The sequence below is a fragment of the Amblyomma americanum genome, chromosome 10 (assembly GCF_052857255.1).
Source record: "Amblyomma americanum isolate KBUSLIRL-KWMA chromosome 10, ASM5285725v1, whole genome shotgun sequence".
Lineage (NCBI taxonomy): Eukaryota > Metazoa > Arthropoda > Arachnida > Ixodida > Ixodidae > Amblyomma > Amblyomma americanum.
Window position 1 is genome coordinate 147,278,307 of NC_135506.1, and position 23,584 is coordinate 147,301,890.

The window sequence follows — 23,584 nt, forward strand, 5'->3', positions numbered from 1 at the left end:
CATTCCACTCCTGCTTGGGCCTCATGGCCTGCAGTATGACATAAATAAAAAAAATTAAAAATAAATGAGGCGTTCCAAAAAAAAGTTTCATGGTGTGAAGACTGGCAAATGGAGGTCAATTTTGCAAAAACTGTATTCATGAAAATTACTTGCAAAAAGAACCCTCTACATTTTATGTACTCAGCTGGTGATGCTTTCTTATCAGAAGCTGAACACTTTAAGTATTTTGGTCTATGGATTTCCAAAGATCTAAGCTAGGCAAAGCATATTATGTAACTACTTCTACTAATCAGAAACTTATCCTTCTGAGGTGAGCGTTAAAGTTGTCCACACCAGGTGTTTGGCTTCTTGCCAATAAATCAATAGTACTTCCTGCATTAGAATATGTGGCTATTATCTGGTACCCCTATACTCAAAAACCTATTAATCATATTGAACATCTACAAAAAAAGGCAATTCGCTTCATCTATAACAGCTTTGGGCGAACTTCAATTACAGCACATTTAACTAAGGCTAAACTTCTACCTCTAACCGACAGAAACAGACTAGAACAAAGACGATGCTGATAATTTTTTTTCGATGCTAGAGGTGTCTTACAGCACGGGTTCATCCCACAAGGGCAGACGATGAATCTGGAGTTTTATATCCGCGTGCTCCAACACATGCGTGATGCACTGCGACGCCGTCGCCCTGACTTATGGGCGTCTGGACAATGGAGCCTTCTCCACGATAACGCAAGGCCGTGCACTGCTCTCAGCGTGACAAAATTTCTTGCTAAGCACAACATTACTGTACTTCCCCATGTGCCATACTCGGCTGACCCCTCCCCATGCAATTTTTTCGTTTTCTCGTGTGAAGAGAGCCCTAAAAGGTTGCTGGATGGGGAGCGTGGAGGCCATTCAGGACACCACGACAAAGGAGTTGACAGCCCTGCCAAAAGAAGCGTTTTCCAACTGTTTCCAAGACCTCAAGAAGCGTTGGAAGCTGTGTACAGACTGCAAGGGAGACTATTTCGAAGGGGTGCTGCACAAATGATTTCAATGTTAAGCTCATTTTTTTTAATGGACTCAGTCTCGGGAATTTACGGACAAAGGTTGTAAGTGATTTGTAAATTCCACCAGCTATTTGATGAAATAACTACAACGAAATCCACGCTGTCTCTTGTTTAGAAGATTATGCCTTTTAAGATGTGACATTATATATATTACAGTAAAACCTCGTTGATACTTTCCCTGTTCATATGATTTCCCAGTTTGTACGCTTAAAATCGGGGAGATTAAAAATCTCCCATAGAGTTACATTGCATTTCGCCCAGTTAATACATTCCCGGATAGCACAATTTTCTGGGTACTACGTTTAAAACTGTGACACACTATGGTCGTATAACACATTTATTGACCAACTGAGCATGCACAAACATGCAGCAGCAGCAGTCATCTGCCGTGGTGGCTTCTCTGCAGCGCCTAGGTGCAGAAAGGCGAAACACCACTACCAACAGCAGCAGCAGAAAAGCATTCCAGATGGCCGTTTTGCCTAGACGCGACAGGAAGAGGTTTCTTCGTGGTGCATAAGGGCAAGGGGGTGAAGCATCTATGAAATACAGCAGCGATGCACTTACACAGGAGCGGGCCGGGTATGGGGAACGCAGCTTAATAAGTAAAAAGGCTGCAACAGTCAGCCGTCGCGTTGGCTTCCCCGCATTAGTTAGGTGCGAAGGAGCAAAACATCTCTAAACCGAAGAGATTTTGGTCACTTTTACCATTGCCACTGACGGGCCAGATGCGTTACGAAGTTCCTTCAGCACTTAAAACGGCGCTATCGCAGAGTAAATTCTGCGAGAACTAGAAAAGGATCTGGTCAGATCTTATGCCAAGAAATCCTAATTGACATTTTATGATGTGAAATTGTCAACACGTCTTTGTACCTCATTCAACAGTTACATTTTTTTAAAAATTTGGCGGCTTGGATCATAAGTTTTCCCGGATAATACATTTTTTCCACAATTCTTTATAAATGTATCAACGAGGTTTTACAGTACATGCTCGTTTACTTTACATAACGTGTTTGATTTCGCATCTGGGCTCTGTCCAGTCATGAGCATTCCTCGGTGGCGTCTCAAACCATGAAGTTGTCGAAAGCAAGGTCTGTGGAGGCAGCCGCCATGCCATATGCACGACGTGTGCAAACATCTAGAGCGGTGCGATCGTGTGGAAGTGCCGGAGTGCACGTACTACCATTATCAAGGGTTCGACAGAATCCTGTCTGGTGAGGGGGAAGCATATTGGAAGCACAAGAAACATACACTCGGCAAAGAAAAATATTTAACACATGACGTTTCGAGACCCATACGGGTCCCTTGTTCACAATGAGGATGGGCGGAATGGGCCGCTACTTATAAGCGGACTTGACTGCACAGTGAGTGGGCGTAGATATTGGGGAGATTCCCTCTCGTCCTGTTGATAGCATTCTTGGTCGTCTGTATGTAAAATGATTCGAGAAGTAATCGTGAAGATAAAGATTTCTTCGTGTCCAAGATTGTGGCGTTCTCCCAGTCAATGGTGTGCTGCATCATTTGGGCATGCTCTGCAAGTGCGTTGGAGGAAGTGCGACCTTTCTTGACGTCATTCTTGTGTTCCCTTCTTCTTCATTTAAAATCACCTGACTCGCCAATGTATGATGCATCGCAATCCTTGCAGGGGATCTTGTATACAACGCCGGGGTAACATGTGCGCGCTAGGCAGTCCTTCACGTGACACAGCTGCTGTTTCAGCTTGCTGGACGGTACGTGCGCAATTCGAACGCCGTATTTGGCAAATATTCGCGCCAGAGCCTCACCCCGGGAATACGGGACAGTCGCGCGTTTCTGTTGCCCAACAAATTGGGGCTGAGCAGGTTCCTTACAGCGGCGTTCTTGATTGTTTAGCATCTGACGGGGGTAGCCATTATTTTCAAGGTCGACGCGAACTTTCTGCTCCTCGGAAGAGAGAAGGCCAGGACTAGAACATAGACGACCAGCTCGCTTGAACAGAGCGGACACGACGGAGCGTTTGTGGCCTATGGGATGGGCAGATTTAAAATCGAGGTACTTGCTGGTATGTGCGGGCTTTCGGTATACGGTAATGGTGAGCCCATCGGGAGTGCGGAGAACGAGAACATCGAGAAAAGCAAGACTTCCGGCGGCTTCTTCCATTGTGAACTGAACTGTTGGTTGAAAAGAGTTGAGGTGGTCCAAAAAAGGTTTGGCATCCTTGCGCTGAATTACGCAGAAGCAATCGTCCACATATCGTAAAAACAGTTTCGGACGAGTATGAAACGATTGTAGGGCCAAACTTTCAATACACTCCAGCGCGAGGTTGGCACAGGTTACGGACACAGATGCACCCATGGCCGTACCAAACACCAGCTTGTAATATACGTTGCTGAACACGAAATGTGTGTTCTGAAGACAGAAGCTTAAGAGGTGGCACAGATCAACTGCTTCAAAAGGCGTACGGGATGGTAGTGATGGGTCTTCTTCCAGTGCCCTTTCACAGCATTCAACAGCGAAGTTTACTGGAACGCATGTGAACATCGATTTCACATCGAACGAGACCATGATGTCTTCGTTGTCAACCGCCACGGCCTTAATCAGCGGAATCTTTCACGTATGTCGGCGTACGCACTTCGCAAAGGTCGCACTTCCTCCAACGCACTTGCAGAGCATGGCCAAATGATGCAGCACACTATTGACTGGGAGAACGCCACAATTTTGGACACGAAGAAACCTTTATCTTCACGATTACTTCTCGAATCAGTTTACATACAGACGACCAAGAATGCTATCAACAGGACGAGAGGGAATCTCCCCGATATCTACGCCCACTCACTGTGCAGTCAAGTCCGCTTATAAGTAGCGGCCCATTCCGCCCATCCTCATTGTGAACAAGGGACCCGTATGGGTCTCGAAACGTCATGTGTTAAATATTTTTCTTTGGCGAGTGCATGTTTCTTGTGCTTCCACGTACTACCATTGACTGCTTCTTCCAGCAGCTTATTTTCCTGAATTCTTCAACTTCAAAATACTTTGAAAATATTCTTAAGATTTGTTATTCGCTTTGAAGCCTGAATCGAATGCCATATTATTATATTTGCACACCCCTATTAAAAACTAGTTCACACTTGGCGAAAATCATAGCCAGAAGGTGCGAACACCGAGTGCGTGACAGCTTTGCCTGTGATCCCCAATGCCAGTACTTCGTTTTATAATGCTCATTGTGTTCATCCAAGCTTTTAGAAGACTGAATGATACGTGGCAGTGTAATATGGTTTGCAAGAGATACTCAGCAGAATACAGGTACATTTAAAGAAGCGTTATACAAGTTTCGAAATGCGGCAAAATGAAAATGAAACATGCTCTTTCACTGAAGTTAACAGACGCACAATTTCGTTGATATTATACAGCAGTAAAATTGCTTTCTGGTAAAAGCACATAAAACCAAGATATCAGGCAATTATGGTGGTAATCATATCTCAAAATGTGGCAGAATTTCTGGTGTTAGTAACTTTGTCAGCAACGCTGTTCCAATGGCTTATGGCACGTGGTGAACGCTTTAGTACAACCGAAAATATGCGTAAAGGGAGGCCGCGTCCAGGCATGACCGGCACAGCAAGAGACTGTCGAAATAGCCCTACTCAAAACCCAATTTCCATGCTGCAGACTCACTTTTGTACTTCCGATGTTCGTGTGACAGCAGGAGTGGTGAAAAGCGGATGACCTTGTCTCCAAAACAGCATGCCTGCTGAGTTTCAGTTTTCCTTTTCAGATCTTTGCGCCAGCCAGCATCAGCCAGCTTAGCACCGCTTTGAACTCTGATAGGTGCATGGCTGGTGTTTTCTTTTCTCTCACCGCTTTGGCGCCATTTCGCTTGCTTGCGTCCACATGGTTCTGTTCTCACTGAAGCTGCAATCTCGTCACACGCTGTTCACTGTGTGTGGTGAAGCACCCTCACATGTGACAGCGCCACTTATGATGGGTGTGATGTGGCAGCGGTGGAGCTCCACCGTGTTGTAGCATGAAGGATGCGGGAGGTCTTTACGATTTTGAAGCTGTTCTGCTTCGATGCTCCCGACAGTATGTACGCAAAAAAGTATTGATGAAAATGTGAAAGAGAGTACTGTTACGATCTTAAAATCAGGCAACGGTAGAGCAGTCTTTGACCAAACAAATTTACCGTGATGCAAGCAGTCCTTGACAATTTTTCGGGGTCATTCAATACATTCGGATGATTTGAGCATGTTGTTTGGTCCCTTGATGAGGTTTGCACCTACCTGGTCCCGGCGTGGGTTGGTCGGTCCCCCGTAGAGGGCACACAAGGTCCCCAAGGACACGTTCTTCACCTTGTGCACGGGCTTGCCCAGGTCCTGCTGCTGGAGGGCAGCATGCGCCGCCTGGAGGATCGGAGCATGCTTAGACCAAGTGACATCACTGTCTAGGCTTTCTTCCACCCTAGCATGCAGAGTCCCACATTACGGTTGGCGAAAGAAATGCTTAAGGCATGCATGGTGCTCCAAGTAACACAAGGAGCAAACATGCACTGTGAATGACATAAGTGCTTTCTCGCAACTGAAGGGTCTATCAAGAAGCCCTAACATATACACACACAGCCCACCAACCCAGAGCCCCCACATGTCAACCAATGCGCGGGAAACTACTGCCTCGCACTTTTAGGTTATCAAAATTAGGTTAACAAAATTTGAACAATATATTATATACATTACCAGGGTACTGCTAATTAGTTAGTGTGAAACATGTACCTCAACGTGGCCTAAAATGCATGGGAAGTATAGGGCTTACCCTGTGCCCTTAAGAAGCTGTGTTTCCTGAGCAAAGTTGCCAAGAGCACCAAACGACGTCAAGTAAATGGCCCATAGAAGATTCATTCGACCAGTTCAGTACTTGGACCAAAACATGTTACGAGCTTATCTAGAGGAGATACAAAGACTTGCCGATCGTTTTATCTGTGGCAGGTATAGTTGCAGCCATGTAGCCTTAAGCTGCTAGAAACAAGCTGAGAAAACAAAAACTTGAAATTTTTATACCAAATACTGCATGAGGAATCAAAGGTAAATAAGAAACTGCACCTGCATCCTCCTGCTAAAGTTAGTGCCTGAATGAATCGTGTCACGACAATACGCCTTTACTTCACATGCACTGACATCTTTTGTTGTCGCTTCTTTCCTGGTGTGACACAGCAGTGGAATGAACTCCCTAATCGTGTAGGACCTGTAGAACCAGTATGACAGCCTTTCAAGCAAATGCTGATTATTATTTTAATCAGAGCTATCCAGCTGTTCCGTGCATGCCGTAATGTAGTATTGGTATCAATTTTTTTGTCTTCTGTGTCATTAGCTCCAGCGTAACATTATTTTATTGTTGTGTTTGCAAATTTTTAAAGTCGAAATGATCGTCGCTATATTGTTTCATGCTTGAAGTTCTAGATGTATTGGATCGAATTGTTTCTATTCCTTTCCTGGCGTAACCCTCAGAAGGTCAACAGTATGATTAAATAAATAAATAAATGTTGACAGCATGGTTTCAAATGGAGCCAGACTGTGATGGACTTTCACGACACACAACACTGCAGCTGAAGCAATGGGTTAAATGGACTATCTAGCTTCTTGTTGGACTGGTATGAGCCCTCACTTCCTGGAACCATCTGAAGAGTACTTCGGCACACAACTTCTCTTTGGCGACAGTGAATCTTGCTGCAGTTGCTGCCGGTTCTTGTGGATAGTTGTGTCGGATATGCCGCTGCCACCGATGCTTTCTTCATCCCACTCTCAACATCCTTTATCACAACGAGCAATAAAGCATGCTGCTTGAAGGTGCCATGGCAGCAGAAGCTATAATACGACTGCAGATTGCACAACGTGCACACACTAAACGCAACAAAAAGACTCATGCCTGGATTGGGCTCCCCATCTCTAAATTTGCTGATGAGCGAAGCTGTGCTCCGCGCACACATTTCATGGTTGCGCCCTTCAAAAAATTGGCGGTGGTTTAGCTCTGGTTAAACCTGGTAATCTGGTAACCTGGTTACTAAGGTAATCGCTAATAGAGTCAGGGCAACGTTAGACTTTAATCAACCAAATGATCAGGCAGGCTTTCGTAAAGGATATTCCACAATAGATCATATTCACACTATCAATCAGGCGATAGAAAAATGCGCAGAATATAACCAACCTCTATATATAGCTTTCATTGATTACGAGAAAGCATTCGACTCAGTGGAAACATCAGCAGTCATACAGGCATTGCGTAATCAGGGGGTAGAAGAGCCTTATGTCAAAATACTGGAAGATATATATAGCAACTGCACAGCTACTATAGTCCTCCATAAAGTCAGCAATAAAATTCCAATAAGGAAGGGCGTCAGGCAAGGAGACACATTCTCGCCAATGCTGTTCACCGCATGTTTGCAGGAGGTATTTCGAGGCCTGAATTGGGAACAGTTGGGAATAAGAATAAATGGAGAATACCTAAATAATCTGAGATTTGCTGATGACATTGCCCTGCTGAGTCACTCAGGAGGTGAACTGCAAATCATGATCAACGAGTTAGACAGGCAGAGCAGATCGATGGGTCTAAAAATTAACATGCAGAAAACCAAGGTAATGTTCAACAGCCTAGCAAGGGAACAACAGTTCACAATTGGCAGCGAGAGCCTAGAAATTGTAACGGAATACGTCTACTTAGGGCAGGTAGTGACAGCTGATCCGGATCATGAGAGGGAGATAACTAGAAGGATAAGAATGGGGTGGAGCGCATATGGCAAATTCTCGCAGATCATGAGTGGCAGTTTACCAATTTCCCTCAAGAGGAAAGTGTACAACAGCATAATCTTACCGGTACTCACCTACGGGGCAGAAACGTGGAGCCTAACGAAAAGAGTTCAGCTTAAGTTAAGGACAACGCAGCGAGCCATGGAAAGAAAAATGATAGGTGTAACGTTAAGAGATCGGAAGCGGGCAGAGTGGGTGAGGGAACAAACACGGGTTAATGACATCCTAGTCGAAATCAAGAGAAAGAAATGGGCTTGGGCAGGGCTTGTAATGTGAAGGCAAGATAACCGCTGGTCTTTAAGGGTAACGGAGTGGGTTCCAAGAGAAAGTAAGCGTAGCAGGGGGCGGCAGAAGGTTAGATGGGCGGATGAGATTAAGAAGTTTGCAGGCAAAGGGTGAATGCAGCTGGCAAAGGATAGGGTTAATTGGAGAGACATGGGAGAGGCCTTTGCCCTGCAGTGGGTGTAGTAAGGCTGATGATGATGATGAAACCTGGAGAGACGCGATAGCTACAGCTGGCTGAGTGGAACTTGGTCACGTGACCAACTACGTGATGAACCACGTGATCAGCCACGGCGCCGCGCCGCGAAATCGTCCGCGAGGAGCTATGACAACTGATGACATCCTCCGCACAGCCCCAAGCAGCGACTCTTATGGATGTGGTGTGGGAAGAAGTGCAACAGGCACTTGGCACCCCGGCGGCCACAGAACCCCAGGCTATGACCTACACCACTGCAGTACGCACTCTTCAGCCCCAACGACAACCCCTACGCCCTGTCCGAGAGGAACCGCTTGTTCAAGAACGCCACCTCCTTGCCCCCGCCCGGCCAGCCTATGAACGAAACTGAAGCCCCAGGAAATGCGACGCCTGGAGGACTCCGACAACCGACCATTGTGCTTCCATTGCGGTGAGGCCAGCCATATTCTTTCGTCACTGCCCGTATCGACTAATCGGTCTTCGTGGATTTGCCGTTGATGCACCACAACCACGCTTCGGCCAATGTCCGCAAGGAATCGACGAGTACCTGCGTCGAAAGGAGTACTCGCCGAACCGCCTTTCGCACTCACCATTGCCGCCAGCCTCGTGCTTTGCGTCGCCACGCCACAGCTATGCAGCCGCGGTACGAGGAAGGTCTTCCAGCCCACATAGGGGAAACTAGGTTGCTCCTGAGCGAAACACTGAAGATCCTCCAATGACCATGCCGCACGAAGACACCGCCCCTGACACGCCGACGCCGCATACAATGGCAACGTCGACCATGACGCAAACTGCCTTCAAAATTAAGCTGTTACCGAGAAAACCTTCGACAACACGTCACAACAGCTTGGGACGGCCCACAAATTCAGACCACAGGGGGCCACCTCATTCGACATCAGGATGATGCACAGCGCGAGTGACTGTCAAAGGACATACCTATCCTATGACCTTCGTTGTGCTATGGCAATGTTCCAGCGAAGTGATCTTGGGCATAAATTTCCTTATAAGCATCAGGCGATCATCGACCTGCGATCCAAGCTGATCACGCTTCGGACGACGCCATCCCTTCGATGAGAACTCTGGAAAATCATGTTGCCCTGAGTGTCCTGGAGGAAGAAGTGAGCGTCCCACCCCGTTCAAGCGTTATCGTGACCGTAGGCGCCACGAAAACCATTAACGCTATAGCCATCATCGAGGGGTACATGCAGCTGCTTCTACATCGAGGAATCAGCAAAAATACCGGCACATTAACAGAGGAATGACAATTGCTTTCTTCTACGATATATCCGACGTACGAGACTCCTTCACCTTCTCCGACTCCTCCGCAGAAGATTCGCCTGACCAAGAGAACTCTCCCACTTTCGACATCAACCCAGCACTGCCCCGTAACAGACAAGACCAGATCTGCAATCTACTTCAAAGCTACAGCGAGTGTTTTTCGTCATCGCCGAAGGTCCGACAAACGCAAATTGCCAAGCATCGCATTATAACCAACCAGCACGCCTGACCTCTCCGTCAAAGCCCCTACCGTGTGTCGCCGCGAGAACGACAAGCCATCTGGGACCAAGTGGAAGAAATGCTTCGCGAAGACGTCACCCAGCCTTCAAACAGCCCATGGGCGGCAGTGGTTGTTCTAGTGAGAAAGAAAGACGGCGCACTTCGATTCTGCATTGATTACCACCTCCCGCAGTCGAAGCGGACGCCCAGACCACTAGGCCACGAGCTGCTTTGCTGGTCATGTTGGCCGCAGTGCCCTACCACCTTTAGCAGGCTGCGAGGTCGTTCAAAACTAGGGCTCAGCCCGCGAGGGGCGCAGCGGGGTTTACGGAGCCTCTCCCAAGCTAACACCCCTAAAGAAAGCCAGGCGCCAGGCCGGGGGCCGCTTGTACCCATTTTTACCGGTGGGTGTTCGGCGGTGGGTTTCGAACCAACCACCTCCCGCAGCCGAGACGGGCGCCCAACCCACTGGCAGAGAAGTGCCACTTTGCCTATGAAGAGCTGCTGTTTCTGGGCCACATCGTTAGCAAGGAGGGAGTACGCCCAGACCCGCAGAAAACAGCTGCTATGAACAGTTTCCATTGCCAGCCAATAAGAAAGCAGTGCGCAGATTCCTCAGACATCGGCGCCCCTGATGTGCTCATCATGGACGCAGGAAAGGCACTCATAGTATAACTAACGCGAGCCATCCTGCATTACAGCCAAACCAGCCACCGGAGGACAACTGCATACCATCCTCAGACCAACAAGCTGACCGAGCGCCTGAACAAAACCATCACCAATATTCTCGCCATGTATGTCAATGCCGAACACAAGACCTAGGACGCCATCCTGCCTTACGTCGTCTTCGGCTACAACACCCCAGTGCAGGAGGCCATTCAGATGACGCCTTTTAGGCTCGTTCATGGCAGGGAAGCCACGACCACGCTAGACGCCATGCTGCCCAATGTTACTAAAGAGGAGAATGTCGACGACGTCGCCTACCTTCAACGCGCAGAAGAAGCTCGAAGACTTGCCCGATTACGAATCAAAGACCAGCAGTAGACTGACGACAGAAGCAACAACCTACGAAGATGCGACGCAGAATACAAGCCAGGAGATCAAGTCTGGGTTTGGACGCCCATTCGCCACCGTGGATTGAGTGAAAAGCTTTTGTGCCGCTATTTCGGCCTGTACAAGGTTCTTTGCCGGCTAGGTGAACAAGATCATGAAGTCATCCTTGACGCAATGACTACATTCCAGCGACGCCGTGTATGACCAGAAGTTGCCCATGTCGTCCATCTAAAGCCATATTATGCAAGTTAAAGGACGCTGTGTTTCCATTCTCGGTGTTTATTGTCCACTGTCCATTTTATTTGTTGCTAGTCACCTCATTTGTTTTAAGGCATTGAGTAGATGCTTCTTTCAGAGGGGAGTAATGCCATGAATCTGTGTACTGTTTGTTCATTCTTCAAAGATGCCGGCGCGTCGCTTTATTGCTTTGTTTGCGATGCAAGACGTGACCAGAGTTATCTCGACTGATCGCATCCAGACAGAGCTGATTCTACGCTGCTCCAGAATGTTCTAGTAACTTTGCACGCTTTATCTCGAAAGTTCGCTATCAGCTTTAAATTGAGCACAGCCGACAGCGGCGGGCATTCTGTTTGATGACCGCCAAGCACGCTTGTTGCTACGTTGCTGCCGAGTGATTCAGTCCATTGTGGGCGCAAGTCAGCCCAAATAGAGAGTTCTGTTTAGACACCATTTTTGCAGCCTTTCTGCTCTTCGGACTACAGTCACCACTTCGAGACAATATTAGGATATAAGCAGTCTCCATTGTACTTTGTTTATTTTGAAACTCCATTCATCAAAATGTTTCACCATTTTTGCGACTTGAATCTACAGAGGGCTAAATGCACTTTTCTGAAATGGTGCAAGAAAGCTTGCCAACACGCTCAGCTGCAGTGCAGTGTTATTAGGAACACTCTGTGTCAAGCTGACAAAATTAAACAGACACTTTTTCACACAACAGCATGCCTTCTTTTGTAAGAGTTAGTCACTGAGTGACAATATTAGAATACGGAAAATTGGTGAATTTTTTCTCTTGGAAAAACTTTGCTTAATTTCTTTAAGTACTTTAATTACTTTAAATACACTTACTTTCTCTAAGAGAAAGTAAGCATAGCAGGGGGTGGCAGAAGGTTAGGCGGGCGGATGAGATTAAGATGTGTGCAGGCAAAGGGTGGATGCAGCTGCCAAAGGAGAAGGTTATTGGCGAGACATGGGAGAGGCCTTTGCCCTGCAATGGGTGCAGTCAGGCTGAAGCTGATGACGAGATTGGTGAATAGTGAATTGCTCTGTCAGAAAGTAATTCAAGCCAAGTGTGCAGCTGTCCGCTTTGTGCAGCGAATACTGATGGTCCGCCCCACCCACTCTCCCCTGCAGAAGTGGGGCCCCGGACGCTGTCGAGACATGCCATCTGGGCAGGGCTTTTCTCGGAGTAGAACTCTGTTCATTTCATCACTCCTCCATAATAGTTACTCACCAAATTTTACACTGTCTGAGGACAGCAACTCATGAGCAAATACAAAGGTGCTCAATCACGGTTGCCTTAGATGCTGTCTGGTGGGTAAATGTGCTGTAAAAGGCCATTTGTGCAAACATGTATTTTGGTGAACAGAGGAAGTCACTCTGCAAGCATCCATCCTGGAGCCTCTTTCCTTCTGCGAAGTAGCAGTGAGAACTTTTCATGTGTAGCTGGCATCCTGCCGCGTCATGCCTCCCTCTGCCAACCACCCACAATTCAAGCCTTTGTGTTTGAAAGCGCCCAAAGGCCGAAGGTGGCACGTGAAGGAGTGCCTGACTCTTTGAGCCCATACCTGGGTGTCGAAGACATTCTGCAGCTTGATGCCAAACTGGAAGAAGAGGGCTGCGCTGTCATTCCGGCAGTCATGCATCACCTGCACACACCCATACCACTAAGAATAAGCTCAAATAACAAATTCTCAGCAAAAACGGAGCTGTTAAGAGTTAGCACAACCAAATACAGGCGTGGCATGCACAGTTTTTTTTTCATTAAATCTACGCTACATCAGCACTCACTTCAAAATCAACCCATCCCTTTCAGTAAGGATGTCACAGGTCTCAACCAGAAGGTTTTTTAAAATCCAATATCCTCCACGATAAATGCTTCTTTTACAGGGGTGTGCGAATATCAGTAGCTTCTTAGTTTGAGCCAAATACTAATTTGCTTGGAATAATTTTGAAGCAAATATTTCGAACAGTACTTCTAGCACACAAAAGAACGGTCAAATTGCACAATAAGCATTTTCAAAACCATGTATTTTTGTAACACGCAAGGCCATTCCATGAATGATGGCAGAGTGCACAGAAGTCTCGTCAAACTCACTAAGGTGAAGCTCTGTTGACATTCAGTAAAATGAGCTCTTGGGCGAGTTGGTTACTTATCTTAGGCATAGTAGCAGTGCAAAAAACACACATAAAAGAAGAATGAGACACGACCGAGAGACGCACAGACGCTGCACTCACAATTGATTTCATTCATAGCCATCAAAGTGGAATATATAGGCTGCGTCGCGCATGCACGTTAGGAGAGAAAAGAAAGAAGGCATGCCATCAAACATCCTCTTCTTTTGACTCTTAACGTGCATGCGCGACGCAGCCTATATACTCCACTTTGATGGCTTGGAATGAAATCAGTTGTGACTGCAGCGTCTGTGCGTGTCTCTCGGTCGGTGTCTCATTCTTCTTTTATGTGCGTTTTTTGCGCTGCTACTATGCCTAAGATCTGTTGACATTCTTCAAAAATGGCCATCGGAAATTGTAGGAGTTGACCTACATGTGGTGCCGATGTAGTATTTGCGGGATGCAAGACCCCTTTGTGGAATTTCTGACTGCCGGTTTTTTAATTGAGACGTCATTGCGCAGCTGTTGCTTTTTTTCAGTGCCGACTCCGTGGACACCTTCTAGGAGTATGCACCGCATGCCACTCTGCACCAGGCAGCCATCTCTAGCTGTTGGCAGTGCTGTGAAGGCTGTGGCGATTGTGCACTGGGAAACGTGCTCCTCCGCACCCTCAACCCGTGACTCCAAGGAAAGAGCACCATTGTCCAGCTACTGCGCACAGAAGACAGTGCTGAGAACAACTTATGAGATGAGGTATACGTGTCTTGTGCTAGGTCCCTTTGGTGTTCATGCCGTCATGCTTGATTAGCGAATTTCACACTGCAGTGAGCTCAGATTTTCCCCAAGAAAGTCAAGAAAGCTGCGTCCTGCCATTGTGTCGATTCCAGAGGCTGGTAATGCGGGCACAAACACTGCTGCTGTGTGTGTGTGCGTGGAGTTGGGGCAGTGTGATCCTGGAGGAGGCTGCGGATGCTGGACCAAAACCACACAAGGCTAAGCGTTTCAGAATACCAAACAAACGGAAATGTTTAACTGTTTGACTGAATATTCGAATGTGTGCACTGCTGCCGGACAAACGTCCACCTAGCCAGAAAGAGCCACTGTGAACAACAGCTGGCCTCCCTTCAGTTAGGGAAGCACCCACGTCTGTACATAGCAGCAATGCTTGAGACAGTTGCAAGTAAAGAGGAAGCAATGGGAGCACCCACAAAATTGTAGGACCACACACATTATGGGATCCTTCTGCATGCTTTCTTTTGCAGTTAAACTGCTGTACCACACAGCGCAAACTAGCACTTGCAGTGTGAGCACAGTGCGACAGCCTGGCAGTTTATTAAGCATGGCGATGAGAGGCTGTGGCGATGCCAGAGTGCCCTAAGGAGAGAAGATGATCTGATCACACCACTAAGGGTTGGAATCCCACTTAGGCAAGGGAGATTTTTATTCATTTTAAACAGTGTCACAACACTATACACCCGCATAAGATAGACACTGGGTTTTCTTCACAATGGGGCTCCTAACACTAGCACATTAAAACTTATGAAACAAAATTATGCAACAGCTTGTTGCGTACAACAGGGTGCAATCGATTCAGAGAAGAGGCCAGTGTTTGGGTGAGAGGTGAGAACAAAGCCGCCTTCCTATTCCTGCCACCACCAAGTGAATGGCGAAGCTATGTGTGGACAGACATACCTACTTACTCGCGTAATGAACCCACTTTTTTTCCAGAAAAGTTGACAACATTTTAGGGGGAGGGTTCATTACACGGGAAAAAAACTTTGCAACAGATTTTTTTGGAAGGGTCAAGATTTCATATATCTCCGTCTGTCCTTCCGTCATCAACAAACACACGCAGTCAAACGCGTTTGTGCCGCCAGTGTTTAGCATCCTTCACTTTGATGCAATTTTGCGATAGCTAGCCGGGGGCGCCGGCCAATAGCGGTGAGATACACCGAATGGCCCTGAAGGTCAGGCAGGCGTTTTTTACGGGAGGTTAAAAACAGGAAGGTGACGAGTGTATAATGCGAATCTTTAAGCTTTAGCTTAGAGCACACAACGTCTTGGCGCTCTGCCAAATTCGCTGAGCACGCGCTCCCCCACCCCCCTTTCCCTAACCCGTCTGGCCGTCTGCGGTGAGATACACCGAATGGCCCTGAAGGTCAGGCAGGCGTTTTTTACGGGAGGTTAAAAACAGGAAGGTGACGAGTGTATAATGCGAATCTTTAAGCTTTAGCTTAGAGCACACAACGTCTTGGCGCTCTGCCAAATTCGCTGAGCACGCGCTCCCCCACCCCCCCTTTCCCTAACCCGTCTGGCCGTCTGGCAGGAGCTCCCTTCAAAATATAAAAAACAAGTTTCATTTCATTTATTCCATCTCTAAAGGCCCGAGAGAGGAGCCTACAAATGGTTTTATGTAAATGCACTCATGATGAAAACATAGGCACAATGAACGCAACACTGCAACTGTAAACGCTAAAAAAAAATAAGATAAGAAGGATAAAGTGGTTACAGATACGGTAAGCAAAATAAGAATACGGAAAAACAGAAAAAAATACAGGAAAAAGTACAGGGCAACAAAAGGTTCACGTGCTCTGAATATGACTGGTGAGTTTTGCGCGAAATGATTTGCGATCGTTGCATGAAACTATGTCGTTGGGCAGGGCATTCCAATGGGTTATTGCGTCAGGAAAAAAAGAAGTGCTCATTGCTAAAGTACGGCTCTTGATGCTGGCTATGGGGTGGCTGTGGCTGAGGCGACTGGAAATTTGCATCGGTGGTTTCAGCAGGGGGTGCTTTGACGTCAGATGGTACAAAAAGCTGTGTAGTAGGCAAAGGCGTGAAATGATGCGGCGCGACTCAAGTGTGGAGAGGGAGATGGAACGTTTCAGTGCAGTGATGCTAATTTCTTTTGTGTATTCAGAGGTCTAAAACGGTCGCGCGGTTTTGGATGGCCTCAAGCTCGGCGGTGAGGTAGGCTTGAGAGGGATGGCAGATGGATGATGCAAATTCAAGTTTGGGACGAACAAATGTTAGGTAAGCAAGTTTCTTTACTTCGGGAGATGCTGACATGACGTTACGTCGCAGATAACCTGAGACACGGGAGGCACCGGAACATATTCTTTGGACATGGTTTACCCAAGATAGTGAAGATGTCAGATGTAATCCAAGATACTTATACGACGTTGTTGGGACAATTGGGACTGAGTTAATATTGTATGAATGATGAATACCTGCACACTTCCATGTATTTATCCAGGTTTAAAGGCATAATCCATGTGTCGCACCATATGGCTGTTGTGTCAATGTCTTTTTGTAGCAGGTGACTGACTATTGGTGGGATCACGAATGGGGCTGTATATTACGCAGTCGTCCGCAAACAGTCTTAACTTGGAGTTTGTGTTTTACTGGAAGATCGTTGATGTAATTTCTCACAGGCGCGACAGAGCGGGAACAAGGGGTGGTGGAGTCCATGTTCTCTTGAAATAAGAATTGCATACATCCCCGTCCATGTTAGTTTCTCTCACGAGATACTTCGCGCTACACTGGCCCTTCATAGCTGTACAGCCTCCGAATTGCAACTCCTCCTTTCTTACCGACCTTCACTCCATCCTACTTGATCTACACTCTCGCTTTATCCATGCGAACTTCCTACTTTGTGGAGACCAACTTTCCCGATATTGACTGGGAAACCCTGTCAGCACCTTCCGGTCCATCCAACAATTTCATTGACTTGGTCCTCACGTTTACCTTCCCCAGAAAGTTAAAGTGCCTACTCGTGGTGACAACATTCTCGATCTTGTTCTCGCTTTCAAACCTGAGTTAACTAAGCCATTAACAAGCATCACCGGTCTTAGCGATCACGAGGTGCTTGTGTCCAACTTTTCCGTTCCCGTCCTCACCAAGCAAAACTCCTTAAAATACATTCGCGACTACTTTCGCACTATTAACCGTGAGTTAGAAACTTTTTTCCACCTTTTCCAGCAGGCTGCACCCACTAGATCAGTAGAACAATACTGGCTGCTCTACAAGAATAAAATCTTATCCCTTGTTGAAACCTACGTCCCCCTTGTCTGCATACTTGGCGATTGTGACAAGCCCTGGTGTAGCAACACCTTGCGACAGCAAACAAAAAGAAGCGCCTCTATCGTGCGGCCAAGCACACAAATTCAGTTGAAAAAAGGGAAATGTACAGCAAGTGCCTACATGAATACATTAGCCTACTACGACATTCTAAAAAGAAATTTTTTCACGAAGATCTTGAAAACATCATGCGCGTTAACCTGAAAAAATTTTGGAACCTGGTCACTCCGAGCAAAAGCCGTACTCAAAACATTTCATTGCTTAACCATGGCGGCTTACATGTCCCTGATAATGAGCGCGCAGATGTCATGAATTCATATTTTTCCTTCGTGTTTACGCATGAACCTTCACTCCGTATTCCCCCAATACCTGCCACCAGTTTTTCCGAAATGCCATCAGTTTTTATAACCCATGAGGGTATCACTAAACTCATTGACAACCTTAAATTGTCAAGCGCCCCTGGGCCAGAAAACATAACTGCCAAAATATTGAAGGGAACTGTGAGCATTTCTAGCCGTATTTTGCAAATTATTTTTCAGCAATCTGTTTTAAATAGTGAAATACCAAATGATTGGAAAACTAGTAAAGTAATCCCAATATTTAAGGCAGGCAATCAATCCGATCGTTCTAATTACCACCCAACTTTATTAACATCCATTCCATGCAAGCTACTGGAGCACATTTTATACTTGCAGATCGTATCAGACCTCGACAATAACGCTTTCTTCTATGAAAAACAGCACAGTTTTAGATCAGGCCATTCGTGCGAGTCCCAGCTTTTCGAATTCACCACAGACCTTCCCTTAAACTTGTGGGGTTGGCATGGGGAGATAGTTTCTCCCTGCTTACTCGCAACTGACACGGTTCAAAGCCGCCCGAACCCCACCCCGTTATCGCGCAAGCCAACCACAGTGGGCCTTGCTCTGAGGGAACAAAGGAACGACACATTGGCTGACACAAACAGGCATTTATTGCTACAGCAACAATAACGCCAGGTAGCAACACGCTACGCTAATGAATCAAGGTCGCCCGACTCAGCAGCAAGGTTCCGAGCGAATGCTCGCCTGCGCTAGGGCAAGAGATACATACTCCGAAGGCCGGACGGGACGATATACGACAGCAGGTCTTCCCGTTGCTTCCTCGCCCCGCCGCGGGCAACAGTCGGGCGAGCGGAGCCGCGAGCAACACGTCCGCTCGCGCCGACGATCCCACCCGAAGCGCCCTGCCGCCTCTCCCACGCGTGGGCTTCAGCAGTCTTTCGCGCAGTGACACTGGCACCCTCTCTTGCCAGTTAATGTAACTGACAAGGAAATGCGTTCCTCCTCGAGGTGAGACTGCTGCTGCACGGTGCCTCACGGGAAAGCAAACACAGGGGGCTGCAGGGCAGCTCCCCACAAACTTAGATTCTTCTTTTCAAACTGACGTCATTTACCTAGACTTCTTGAAAGCCTTCGATCGCGTTTCACATCGGCGTTTAATGACAAAACTCTCCTGCCTCCACATTAAACCTTTAATCTTATCATGGATTGACTGCTTTCTCTGCGGCCACTCACAACATACAGTAATAGGGAACCACAGATCAGAAAATACTACAGTCATCTCTGGTGTCCCTCAGGGATCGATACTAGGACCACTCCTTTTTCCGTACTTAGAAACAGCGCGAAGAAACGCAGACACCACGAAGAAACGGCACACACCAGCACTCGTGTGTGTCATTTCTTCGTGGTGTCCGCGTTTCTTCGCGCTGTTTCTAAGTACAATGCATAACCAACTAGCCCGTAACCTTGCTCTTCCTTTTTCTGATATTTATTAACAATCTTCCTAATGCTATATCATCTTGTATCAGCCCTTTCGCAAACGATTGTGTCCTTTACCGCCGAATATCTACTCCCGATGATTAGACTCTGCTTCAATGCAACTAAAACCTCATAGAAACCTGGTACACGTCATGGCTTATGCAACTTAACATTTCCAAATACAAGTTCATGCATTGAAAACTAAACATTTTGACAGATTTGCCTGTCTGGTTGGGTTTGAAGACATAACAAACTGCACAACTCCAACCAAAAAATTTTAACTTTAATCCAACGTTTCAAAGCCGACTCGGCTCCTTCATCAGGGGTCAGTAGCTAAGCATCTTTAAGTATGGAGGGGAGGAGGGGGGGGTCAAAGGAACGACAGCTGTGACGCGAAAGGCACTGAGGAGGGGGAGGGGGTTTAGGCTGGTAGTCATGCTGGCGCACTGCAGAGAGGAGGTGACGCGAATTTTTTTTGTTGAGTTGAAGAGCGAAGTCCCTGGGCATATACTGGGGGCAGGTTTCCTTTTGTGCGGTTGATATTGTTCGGGGTGGTTTGGATATGCCAGGATTCCAGAAGGAGCCTTTTAAGGTAATTTGTTTCGGTTCCCAGGATGCAGGTTTCTTCGAAGTTGATTCTATGGTCGGAGTCCTCGGAATGTTCGGCTACTGGATTGCGTTCTCTTGCAAATTTGCGGACGTCGTTTTTATGTTGCCGAATTCTTTCTTTGAAATTTTTGGTTTCGCCGATGTAGCTTGCGTTGCAGTCGGCTCATGGAATTTTGTAGAGAATGCCTTGGGCTCTTTCTCTCGGCGGCCGGTCTTTGGGAACAGGTAGGCAAAGCGCAACAGTGTTTGTGGGCTTGTGCGCAACCTGGAGACCCGATTTTTTCAGGATTCGGGCGATGGTCTCGCTGACACCTCCGACATAAGGTAATGTGACGTATTTTGGTGGTGGCGTTGGCCTGTGTGCGTTGATTTCGTGACGAATGTTGTGTTTTTGACGTCGAATGGTTTTTGAATAAAGTCTTCTGGGTAGCCGTTCATGATGAGTTCTTTGAATATCGTGCGTTGTTCTTTTCTTCTGTCAAGTTCTGTGCTGCAGTGTGTCTCAACTCAAGTGTGTCTCAATTTTTTGGTTGGAGTTGTGCAGTTTGTTATAAGTTCATGCATATATCGAGAAAGCGGAATAACCTCAGCTATCCGTATTCATTAAATTCTACACCACTCTCCGGAACAGATTCATGCAGGTATCTTGGAATCATCGTGAACAACAAACTAACTTGGTCTGAGCAATTTGCAAAACTTTGTACAGATGCTTCCAAGTTGCTTGGGTTCATCAGACGATCCCTCGCTTTTTCACCTCAATCTCTCCGTCAACTCGCCTACGTAACATTCATCTGTTCCAAACTCGAATAAGCCTTGGTGATCTGGAATCCCCATCAGAAATATCTAATCGATCAGCTTTAAGCCATCCAAAATCGCACGGCCCGTTTTATCACATCGCAGTACGACAGACGACACAGTGTAACTCTTATCAAGGCATCCCTTGATCTTCAACCCCTGGCACTTTAGCGTAAAATTTCACAGCTTTGTTTATTTCACAAATTATACTACACCTTCCCACAGCTAAGAAACCCTGTATTGCACTTGCCGCTTCGCACCTCACGCTGACTTTCAAACTCTACAAGTTTGCAGCGCATACACGGCTCCACAAACTCATTTAATAAATCTTATTTACCTACCTCCATTACATTGTGGAATGACCTACCCAATTTCATAGTTACTAGAATAGAACCTAATCAATTCAGACAGTTATTAACAGCACATTTCAAGGACTGTGTTATTTTGCCGTGTTTTTGAGTGTGTGCATGTGTGTTTTCTTTACCTTTCTCCAAGTTGTTCTTGAGCCGCTGTGTCTTTTTTAGTGTTGATAATGTTAATGTTGAACTTGAACCCTGCACTTTGTATTCCTCATTGATGTTACCGACCATTGTATTATGAAACGACTGCTCCCCTGCTTATGTAATGCCCTAAGCCAAGGGCCTTTAAGAGTAAATAAATGATAAATGAAATAAATGATAATAAATGAGGAATAGCAGTGGTGATAAGCCAGCGCCCTGGGGGACACCTGATGATACATCGGTAAGGGATGAGCGGTAACCATTGCATGACGTGAACTGCATGTGCCCATTTAAGAAATGATCAATCAGGGTTATTAGGTTATCAGGAATGCCTAGGGACGAGAGTTTTGCGAGCAACTGCATGTAAGGAACACGGTTGAAGGCTTTGGAAAAGTATAAAAAAATGGCGTCTATTTGAAGGTTGTTCTAAAGTCTAAGAGCACTTGCTGCTGGGCTAGTTGGTTTTGGTTCATAATTAAATAGTTTTAGGCGCAAAAAAGGACAAGACACATAGGGTAGGAGACAGGACGAAGCGCCAACTTCCAACTGATTTTATTGCATGCGTGAAACGTACTTAAATAGCTTGTCGTCACATGTGCAGATGGGTCACCTAAAGCTCAAGTACGACTTGATAAGGCGCGCTCCAGGAATTTCTTTTCACAGTTGTACAATACTATCGATGTGTCTTGTCCTTTTTTGCGCCTAAAACTATTTAATTATGAATTGTTCTAAAGTGTAGGATGTCATGAGTGAATTCGACCAACTGGGTTTCACAGGAATAGTGTTTTAAAAAACAGTGTTGGTGGGGATAAAAGAAGTTAATTGAATATAGATGGCGCATAAAATTAGACGAAATAACATGTTCAAGTAATTTTGAAGGAATTCTGGTCAACGAAATGGGACGATAGTTGGAAGGTTTTGTGCATTCTTTCTTGAATATTGGAATGATTTCAGCTATCTTCCAGTCATCGGGGACTTATCCGGATTTAAATGACTGGGTAAAAATTAGATGCAGGATTAGGCTTGAGACTGAACTAGTATTTTTCAGGAGTTTATTGTTTATATGATCGCAGCCAGCCGATGATGAAGTTTCGAGACAACTGATTAAGTTTGCTATTCCTGCTGGTGTGACTGTGACTTGGGGCATGGGTATTGCTGAGATGGCTGGCAAAAAAATTTGGACTGCTAGTTGCTGCGGAAAACACTGAACAGAAGTATTTATTTAGAATTGCCGCGTACTCATTGCTGTCTATAGGCTCACGGTCAGCGTCAAGAAGCTCGATTCTACAGGATCACAGCTCAGGGGAGAAAGTAAGCCAGAATTTAATAGGGTTTGTTTGAAAGATAGAATGTAGTTAAGTCGGAAGAAAAACTTCAGTTTGGCGGAGACTGATTTTTCATTATATTCTTTTGTGCATTGATGGTATCATTCCCATGTTTCAGGCAGGTTATGTAAGTTAGCCTTACGATAAGGACGCTTTTCCCTATTAAGAAGCCTTTTCAGGTCTCTATTGAACCATTCGTTGATACAATCGGATTTTACAAGGAAGGACGAAATATGTGCATTTTTCAATGTTAGCATTGTGGTTTTAAAAAGTTCCCAGTTGGCATTGACCGAGCGAGCAAGATAAGATTTCACAAAGAGTTATAAAATTCTGATAGTGCGAGGTTGATGGAGTCAAAATTAGCCCTTTTGTAATTGGTAATCTTTTTCGTTGGGGACAGCTTTGCGATGGGCAATGGATAGGCGGATGTGAATTATAGGTTGTGATCGCTAATGGCGGTAACATGGTTATACCTTTAACGTCACCGGGGGAGGTTGTCAGAAGTAGGTCAAGAATGTTACTTCCTCTTGTGGGGCATGTAATGGCTTGGTGTAGGTTGAAGTCAAGTGATAGATCAAGGAAGCGTTTTGAAGGTGACCTATTAAGCACTGAGAGTAAGGGCCAGCTAATGTTAGGAAGTTAAAGTCGCCGAATAATAAGATGGGAGAATTTGGAAATCTATCTTTGATGTTGTTCAAAGCACGGCACAGCACGTTACAAAAGGATGAATCACTATCAGGTGGCCGATAGCAAATACCAAAAACGACTTTTTTTGACCTGTCATTCATGGATGCCCACGTGAGTTCAAGAGTGTCCTCACTAGAGATGTGAGGTAAAAATTAGATGCAGGATTAGGCTTGAGACTGAACTAGTATTTTTCAGGAGTTTATTGTTTATATGATCGCAGCCAGCCGATGATGAAGTTTCGAGACAACTGATTAAGTTTGCTATTCCTGCTGGTGTGACTGTGACTTGGGGCATGGGTATTGCTGAGATGGCTGGCAAAAAAATTTGGACTGCTAGTTGCTGCGGAAAACACTGAACAGAAGTATTTATTTAGAATTGCCGCGTACTCATTGCTGTCTATAGGCTCACGGTCAGCGTCAAGAAGCTCGATTCTACAGGATCACAGCTCAGGGGAGAAAGTAAGCCAGAATTTAATAGGGTTTGTTTGAAAGATAGAATGTAGTTAAGTCGGAAGAAAAACTTCAGTTTGGCGGAGACTGATTTTTCATTATATTCTTTTGTGCATTGATGGTATCATTCCCATGTTTCAGG

The 23,584-nt window shown here is 46.1% G+C and overlaps 1 protein-coding gene across 3 annotated transcripts in view; it reads right to left on the reverse strand.

Moving 5' to 3' along the window:
- egl (Egl_like_exo domain-containing protein) overlaps window positions 1-23,584 on the reverse strand; it is a 216,822-nt gene that overhangs the window by 40,003 nt on the left and 153,235 nt on the right. For all 3 annotated transcript variants that reach the window (XM_077639464.1, XM_077639463.1, XM_077639462.1), the window contains 2 exons: window positions 12,655-12,735; window positions 5,308-5,427 (listed from right to left, as the gene is read on the reverse strand). In XM_077639464.1, coding sequence (XP_077495590.1) covers window positions 5,308-5,427; window positions 12,655-12,735 — 201 coding nt within the window. The remainder of the gene's footprint in view (window positions 1-5,307; window positions 5,428-12,654; window positions 12,736-23,584) is intronic.